Source organism: Gadus chalcogrammus, chromosome 6, assembly GCF_026213295.1.
Source record: "Gadus chalcogrammus isolate NIFS_2021 chromosome 6, NIFS_Gcha_1.0, whole genome shotgun sequence".
NCBI classification, from domain to species: domain Eukaryota; kingdom Metazoa; phylum Chordata; class Actinopteri; order Gadiformes; family Gadidae; genus Gadus; species Gadus chalcogrammus.
Genome location: NC_079417.1, coordinates 12,147,389 through 12,155,622, shown reverse-complemented (window position 1 = coordinate 12,155,622; position 8,234 = coordinate 12,147,389). Strand labels below are relative to the sequence as shown.

General features: G+C 45.6%; 2 protein-coding genes across 2 annotated transcripts; both read left to right on the top strand.

Moving 5' to 3' along the window:
* The first annotated feature begins 20 nt into the window (after positions 1-20).
* Positions 21-4,633, top strand: zgc:152830 (uncharacterized protein LOC767682 homolog). The gene is made up of 16 exons (XM_056591971.1): positions 21-91; positions 598-639; positions 725-815; positions 1,087-1,235; positions 1,369-1,477; positions 1,600-1,727; positions 1,828-1,927; positions 2,049-2,124; positions 2,220-2,305; positions 2,483-2,587; positions 2,806-2,881; positions 3,022-3,140; positions 3,321-3,404; positions 3,580-3,637; positions 3,778-3,959; positions 4,144-4,633. Exons 1-16 carry the CDS (start codon positions 81-83, stop codon positions 4,270-4,272), a joined length of 1,545 nt encoding a protein of 514 aa, XP_056447946.1. The 5' UTR covers positions 21-80; the 3' UTR covers positions 4,273-4,633.
* Positions 4,634-5,204: 571 nt separating this feature from the next.
* Positions 5,205-8,234, top strand: pcna (proliferating cell nuclear antigen). The gene is made up of 6 exons (XM_056591988.1): positions 5,205-5,615; positions 6,459-6,556; positions 6,645-6,712; positions 6,891-7,085; positions 7,178-7,301; positions 7,411-8,234. The coding sequence occupies exons 1-6, from the start codon at positions 5,395-5,397 to the stop codon at positions 7,485-7,487; spliced, it is 783 nt and encodes a 260-aa protein (XP_056447963.1). The 5' UTR covers positions 5,205-5,394; the 3' UTR covers positions 7,488-8,234.

The window sequence follows — 8,234 nt, the reverse complement described above, 5'->3', positions numbered from 1 at the left end:
ATGTTAGCAGATGAAAGGTAGGGAGCGATCAGTGTCTCACGTCCCTCTTCTACAGAAGACGTCGGAGCAGAAAGGCTGCAATGTGTACCAGGTATGGTTCTAGCTGTGTTTGCTAGCCAATTGATGTTTAACTACATATTTGTACTGTAAGCTTGCCAGCAGGTCAAACTATTTAGATGTATGTGTGTGTCATTAGGACTATATGGTTCGCTTACTTTAGACTCATTATTCATAATCGGCTTGTCTTTCACTTTCTGTTTATAAATATTTCTAAGTGCAAATGGCTTATGCGGACAAAAAAGCCGTATATTTGTGTGCGTGAAGAAACGTTATTAAACGTAATGTTAGTCTTGTCGTCTGGGGAATAACAGGAAAGCCCAAATCCCTGTTGAAGATTAATTAAAACGAGGTTAATGGCGCTTGTAGAGTTCCAGACTTTGACCTACTGTACTGTTCACCCATTGTATAGTTCTAGATAAAGAACAAAGGGAATAGGGTTAATATTCCGACAATATTGGTCTTTATCATGTTCCGTCTATTAAAAACCCCAATTGATGATGGATATAAGATGTTTATTAATTTATTTTTCATTTGCAGAATCCAACCAATCGAGTTGATCACAGACTGCAAGAACCAGAAGTGAGTTTTGACGGATCTCAGATTCTCTGTAAGCTAGTTCATGTTTTCCATGGCTCACTAATGATTTCTTCTCTTTATTTTCTAGTTTTGATGGCATCGTCCTGGTGACTCAGAGCATTAAAACTCTGCCTGAAGAGCTACAATGGCTGAAGTCCCCTCTGGAGGACTACAGCTCGGTGTGTTTCTCCCTTTTACTTTACTACGTCTCCTTAGCTTCTCCATCACACACTCACACACTCACACAGCCATAAGGGGGAGAGGGGAGGAAGTGAATGCCTCTGAAGGGGAAATGTAACTGTGATGTGTTGTAAGTGTTTGTATTTCTCCTTTTTGACTCGCGCGCAACAACACATGGGGTCACATGATCAGATAAATGTATTCTTGCTCGTAGACTGTCTGACTTTGTTGCTTGCTGAGCACTTGCCTGACCTGTGGTCCTCCCTGCAGGTGGACCGTGCCTTGGGCGAGGAGGCTGTCGTCCTCCAGGTCCCTGGTTGCCCTGGCAACCGGCTCCTGTTTGCTTCCACTGGCCCGGTGAACCGTGACTACGATGACGTCAGGCGCTACAGCGATGCGGCTATCTGTGGCATCAAGCGGTGGGTTCTGTGAAGGGAGGCCGGGGGAAACGGTGGTTGTCTTGCCATTGTTACTGTTTTAAAAGTGCTTTAGCGATGCAATGAATTATTATTAGCACGCAACTCTCAACCTTCTCCAATTTCTCTTTTACAGGGCCATGAAGGCTGGTATGCAGCGCCCCCTGCTGGTGTGTCCTCCACACAAAGACTATGAGACGAGCACACTGGTGGCTGCCCTGGGGGCTCTTCATGCTCTTTACATGGTGCGAAACGCGTTTCACTGTGTGAACAGGATTTATGTGTGTTCTCTCTGCCTCGCTGGTCCCCAAGTCATGTGTTAAACATTCAGTGTGATCTTATATTGGTGTTTCACCCTCTGCTGTAGCCCATTGAAGTGAGGGAAGCGAATGCGAACCCCACTCCATACAAGGTGTGTGTTCTGGGCCTGTGGGTTGCAAAGAAGGAGGAGGGAAAGAAAATTATTGATCTGGCCATTGCTCTTGAGAGTGGCAGGTGAGCGAGTTCAATCCCTTTCTTGGATGTATGTTTCTTTTTGGTTGTTTTCCTGCTCTGCTCATCGGCCAACACTTGCCGTCTTGTCCTGTCCTTTCAGACTGGTTTGCCGTGACATCGGTGGCTCAGACCCCGAGCGTATGGCGGCTCCCCGGGTGGCCGACTATGTGCAGGAGCTCTTCAAGGACAGCCCTGTGACGGTGGGCTTTATTCGATCAACAACCTTTTGTTTGTGTGGCTAAGGCTATTAATTATTATCTACGTGTGTGTGATGTCGGATTAAATATCATAGATGGGTATTGTGTGCTGCCCGTACTCTAGGTGGAGATAGTGAGTGACGTGAAGGTCCTGGAGAAGGAATACCCCTGTCTGGCCGCTGTAAACCGATGTGCCCACGGTAGGTCCCTTCATCAGCAGCCACCAGTCCGATGAGCAGCACTCTGAACACGTGCGTGGCGCTAACTGGCTGGGTTTCTGCTCCTTCTGATGCAGCCGTCCAGCGCCACCAGGCCAGAGTCATCAAGCTGCTGTACTGTGGAGAGGGACCCGTTACGACCACTCTGATGCTGGTGGGCAAGGTGAGAGGCCCCCCCGCCTTCTGACATGGGACATGTTGGCATCAGAGAAAGAGTTTAACGGAGCGTGAAGAGACCATAGCTCATAGCGTCATTAGATGAATTATATCTTGACATGCTGTGATGATACTATTGATTTTATGATTTAAAAACAATGTAATTCCTTGTTTTCTCTTCCAGGGTATCACCTACGACACAGGTGGCGCCGACATCAAAGCTGGAGGCTTCATGGCAGGCATGCACAGGGACAAGTGTGGAGCCGCTGCTGTCGCTGGCTTCTTCCAGGTGAACAGAGCCCTGATCATATTGGTTTGAAAAGCAAGCGTATGGTTGTCCCGTGGTAGTCCCGGGCTCGGATCACTGTGGAGGGGTTACATTTGATTAGAATGGAATCCTAGGTTTACACATGGTGGAGAAGGTAGAGTAACATCCTGTCTGGCATGACTTCAGAACATCCTGCACTGGCTGTTGTGTTTCCAACTGTCCCTCCCTGTGTCGTTTAGACTCTGGCCAAGTTGAAGCCCAAGCATCTAAAGGTGATGGGTTCCATGGCGATGGTGAGGAACAGCGTAGGCTCAGGTGAGGTGAAGCCATTCTGGTCTGGTCCTGATGCTCTTTACCACTATACATCTGTGCAGGCGTAGTATCGGATACACAGTCACCATTAGCATTGACCCGTGCTCTGTCACTGACATGCTCCTCTCCGTGGCGGCTGGTAGACTGCTACGTGGCCGACGAGCTGATTGTGTCCCGCGCCGGACGACGGGTGAGGGTTGGAAACACTGACGCCGAGGGACGCATGGTCATGGTGGACCTGCTCTGTGAGATGAAGGAGAAGGTGAGAACCTCAACTTTACCGTCTACACACCTCACGCGTACGTTTATTCGTTTACTAAACAACTTTCCAGTTTAAAGTTGTATCAATGAATCATCTCAATTACAATCATCTCAGCTTTCCGAGCTTGCTGTGGTAGATCTTTGTTTACGTGTATTCTTCTGCTTGTATTCCCTCCCTTAGGCTGTGCGTGAGGTGTCTCCACAGCTGTTTACTATTGCCACGCTGACCGGCCATGCCATCAGGGCCATGGGACCAAACTACTCTGTAAGTGTAGCCGCAAAATGAGTTTCAGTCGATATATCTGCATGAATATTGATCCTAGTCTTGCACAATCGATATATCTGCATGAATATTGATCCTAGTCTTGGGTAAGGATTGACAACAGTATAAGGGAATGCTTGCTGAGTTCTGTATTTATTTGTATTAATTTATTCTATAGATCATCATGGATAATGGTCCAGCCCATCGTGCTGGAAATGCTTCCAAGTGGCAGAAAGGTAGGACTAATTTCATCAGATTTCAATATGGTCATCTCTTCGTATTTACGTGTAGTTGTGAGAGTTCCTGATTTGAAGTTCACCTCCTCCGTCTAACAGTTTCTCTCTCTCGTTCCTTTTTTTTTCCCCTTCCTGGGCAGCCGGGGATGTCTTGGGGGATGTCTTTGAGATCTCCAGCATCAGGCGTGAGGACTACGAGTTCCACAAGGGCCAGTCTGAATACGAGGACATCCTACAGAGCAACAACCTGCCTTCCTCAGCCACTCCGAGAGGACACCAGGCACCGGCTGCCTTCCTCATCATGGCCTCAGGGCTGGACCAGGTACAGAGTCACTCCTCCATTACTACTATTACTGTTCAGTTGTGTAGCAGACGCTTTTATTGAAAGCGAGGCACACTTAATGTCATTGGAGGTGCTGAAGATTGACCAATAGTCAATTCCCTGCCCATGTTTCTACCCTTTTTGTTTCCTAACCCATTGGTACTGTGTTGGTTCCCCAAAACAGTTCGGTGTGGACTCGGACAAGCCCCTGCCGTACTCCCACATCGACATCGCCGGCTCCAGTGGCCCCTTCCCCGGGATCCCAACAGGAGCCCCCATTCTCGCCATGGCAACCCACTATATCAATCTGTAATACGCTTGTTCCGAGCTCAACACCAGCCCATGAGCCAATCAAACGGAGGGAAATCAGTCTACAGTAGTTTGTGTCCAACATGGACTACTGCTCTGATCAAACATGAATCTGAGTTGTGTTTGTGTCTTCTCCTTCCTTTGAAGGTGCACCCTTTTCTCAGTTTGTGCCTATGTTCCCCATTCTTAACATAAGTGGCCTATATCCATGTACTCGGGTGCGGGGACACAGCACTACACAAATACCATTTTTATTTTTTTTATTGTGTGTTTTGTTACTGTGCGTCAAGGGAACGGCCGTTTGATTAGATCTAAACTGCCATAACAAGTACTCCACTCAATAAAAAAATGAAATGTAATCTCGTTTTCTGAATCCATTTATTGGGGAGTTGTTGGAGATTTCTTAGATTAGATTAAGTCCTTTATTTTGTGTGTGTATTATGAGTAGTTAAATTATTAATTATTTAACTTTTAGTGTATTTTGCAGACAAGCACAGAGGTTTAGCTACTGTAACGTTGAACTGACTTCGTATTGAGGTATAACCCTGTGTATCTCCACACAGTCGTTTTGCTTTAGAATATCCAATGTTTTTTAGAAGCCTGAGGTTCTCAACAAAGTGTCTTCTACAAGATAAGAAAAGCCACCCACAGACATGAGGTACTTTCCCATCTCAGTTATTCACAGCAAATTATATTATTTTAATAATAAATAGCATAACAGTCTTTTTAGTGTTTTTTAGCTCATTTATATAAGTGAACTAAATATATGAAGAGTTCACTGACACAAGGGAATAACACTCGCAAACGCATACAGATCTGAATCCGACCTCTTAAAAATGGCGCGCTTCATGTACTCCTTTTGGTCGAGGGAAGGGACGTTTGGCAACACGGAAATGACGTTATTACGCAAGTCTTTAAAACTTTACGCTGGCGCGCGCTTTCCGAGCATTCTTTATCCACTGCTGTGTGATGCTGTAGCCTTAGCTGTTTTGCTCCACAAACAACCCATTATTACCGCCAAGGTTTGATCGACTGCCCTATCTCTTTGCCGGCTGTCTAAATTCGACGACTAAGGTCGCAGCACGTTTTGATTCTTTAACTCACGCCAACAAATACAACTTTAAACATGTTCGAGGCACGCTTGGTCCAGGGCTCAATCCTGAAGAAAGTATTGGAGGCTCTGAAGGATCTCATCACAGAAGCGTGTTGGGATGTCAGCTCGTTCGGTATTTCGCTGCAGAGTATGGACTCCTCTCACGTCTCTCTGGTCCAGCTCACACTCCGAAGCGATGGGTTTGACTCCTACCGCTGCGACAGAAACCTCGCCATGGGAGTCAACCTCAGCAGGTGAGAACTCTAATCATGACACATCTGACCATGTGTGAAAGTGCCTCTTCAAGGATTGTATTTGTTCTTTAAACTGCCATACTGTTTCACTGTATATTATGTGACGGTGGTACTTGGCCTGCTTGTGAGTACCGTTAGCACAGTGCCTGGACTAATGCCTGGATAGTCTAGTTGGTAAAGACAAATGATGGGGATTTGTACTCACTCGCGCTATTTATATATTTACCAGCCTTAAGAGGTCGATAAATGCGAGCTAAATGTCCATGCGCTTTTATTATAAAGGCGTACGTAGATGGCTAGTTCCTAAAGCTTATGTCACAAAGAAGCCATCTTGCTTGGAGAGAGCTGCCCGAGCAAGCCTTTATGGTTGGAGCGTAAACGGGAGTTCTCGCCCATGATATCAAAGATCGTAGTTATATTTATTTTGTTTCTCGAATAGTTATATTGTCTTCCACACGATTTCTCAAGGTTGAAACAAATCCATTGTTGTGGTTCGAAACCTTAGGCGCGCTTCGAAGTCCTTATTCACTACGTCATTCGAGCGCCAAAGTCCTTTGGTGGATGGCGGGAAATATTGAACCCGGGAACTTCTCCTTCCGCTTCACATGTATGACAGCTTTAGCCGCTGAACTCTTTGTCCATATGGTTCACCATGCTGCAAGACCAAACGCACAGTTAAACTTCATTCGATCATTTGCCCCTTTTTTTTGTATTTCTGTCGATGACTAGCCATGTGCTCTAAACAACAACTCTGTTATGATCTTCATCCATAAGAATTCATTTTATAAAGTCATTCTAAAAGTATGTTGCACATTTCTGATTATTTTTTTGTTTTTCTCACAGTATGTCAAAGATCCTGAAGTGTGCTGGAAATGAAGATATCATCACCCTCAGAGCAGAAGACAATGCTGACACGCTCGTTCTTGTGTTTGAAACCATCAGTAAGTGTCAGCCTTTCAGCTGTGTATTTACCTTTACGTCACGTTCCCCAAAATACAATTGTTAAATGTTTCCATGTGCCAATTTCAGACCAGGAGAAAGTCTCAGACTATGAGATGAAGCTCATGGACCTTGATGTGGAGCAACTGGGGATCCCAGTAAGTGTTTGCTACATTAAGCTATTTAATATGCTTAAGATTCTGTTATGGAGGGGGGGAGGCACAAGCACATATTTCAAGGAAGAAAACATTTTTTTTGTATGTAAACACTACAGAGAAGCACCACTAGGTGGTACCCACGGGCTTGGTCTAACCGTGTGTCTGCTTGTGCTTCCAGGAGCAGGAGTACAGCTGTGTGGTGAAGATGCCGTCGGGGGAGTTTGCCCGTATCTGCCGGGACCTCTCCCAGATCGGAGACGCCGTCATGATCTCCTGTGCCAAGGACGGAGTCAAGTTCTCCGCCACCGGAGAGCTCGGCACCGGGAACGTCAAGCTGTCCCAGACCAGCAACGTTGACAAGGAGGACGAGGCTGTAAGTCCTTCTCTGTTCACCGTGAAGCCATGTGGGCTGGTTTTGGCCTCATAACCCGTTGTATTAAAACGCGTTTGTTTTCTGTGTTGTAGGTGACCATTGAGATGAACGAGCCGGTGCAGCTGATCTTCGCCCTGAACTACCTGAACTTTTTCACCAAAGCAACGCCGCTGTCCAAGACCGTCATTCTCAGCATGTCTGCAGATATCCCCCTAGGTCAGTGATGGAGATCATGTTTGCCAATTGGATCAGTTTATTCGTAATTCTTTTTACTACATGCATGTCCCCCCCATCTCGAACTAACCAAACTTATTTTTATTTCCAGTGGTCGAGTACAAAATCGCAGACATGGGTCACGTCAAATACTACCTGGCCCCCAAGATCGACGAGGAGGCCTCCTAAGCGCTCCTCCATTGGGAGTGGGGGTGAGGACAGGAGATCCAGAGGACTTGATGCACACAATGAGACTCACTCTTGGCCACATCCCATGGGTGAATCAAGGCCACTTCCGGACAGAGCTGCAGTGAAGAGTGTAGGCAAATACTGATTTACATGCATACAAATATGGTCTTGGCAGTTTAACATTCTTGCGATCCCTCTAGTGTGTATGAGTTGGAGAGCTGTATCGTCATCAAACCGGCCCTTAAGAAATCTTTGGCACTTCCATCACCCCCCTCCTCCAGTTTTCCCTCGTTCACTTAACTTTAATTTAGTGAAGCAAATCTCTCAGCAGCCCACCCTTTTCTTGTAGATATGCGACTGTAAATACTTACTGTGGTTTTATGTCAGCCAACCGAGACCACATTTTTTTTGTTTTTGTATTCAATGCCCAAATTATTAAAGTTGTTTTGAAAGTAATTCCATTTCCTCTCCTTTATGTTTTGCAATACGAGTTTTCCATACAAATAGCTGAGTCTTCACTATTTCAAAGCTTTGGCTTAGTCAGTTTTGTGTGCTTGTTGAACCTATTGCTTGCATAAACATAACGTAAATATCTTGCTTGATTCGATTGAAAGGGAATGAAATGGCACTTTCCTGAAGCTTCACTCCCAAGTAAAATGTATAGAATAAATATGAATGTAATCGTATGGTAATGAATTATCCAAACGATAATGGCCTGTTAATTGTTGAATAAAATAAGTAGTTCAG

What these genes read in the sequence shown, in the direction of transcription:
- zgc:152830 (XM_056591971.1), top strand. An exon ending in CTCTTCATGCTCTTTACATG is followed by an intron (nt 1,478 to 1,599) that starts GTGCGAAACGCG and finishes CCTCTGCTGTAG; the next exon opens with CCCATTGAAGTGAGGGAAGC. An exon ending in CTCTGATGCTGGTGGGCAAG is followed by an intron (nt 2,306 to 2,482) that starts GTGAGAGGCCCC and finishes TTTCTCTTCCAG; the next exon opens with GGTATCACCTACGACACAGG.
- pcna (XM_056591988.1), top strand. Translation starts at nt 5,395, where the DNA reads ATGTTCGAGGCACGCTTGGTCCAGGGCTCAATCCTGAAGAAAGTATTG. An exon ending in ATGGGAGTCAACCTCAGCAG is followed by an intron (nt 5,616 to 6,458) that starts GTGAGAACTCTA and finishes TTTTTCTCACAG; the next exon opens with TATGTCAAAGATCCTGAAGT. An exon ending in GTCTGCAGATATCCCCCTAG is followed by an intron (nt 7,302 to 7,410) that starts GTCAGTGATGGA and finishes TTTTATTTCCAG; the next exon opens with TGGTCGAGTACAAAATCGCA.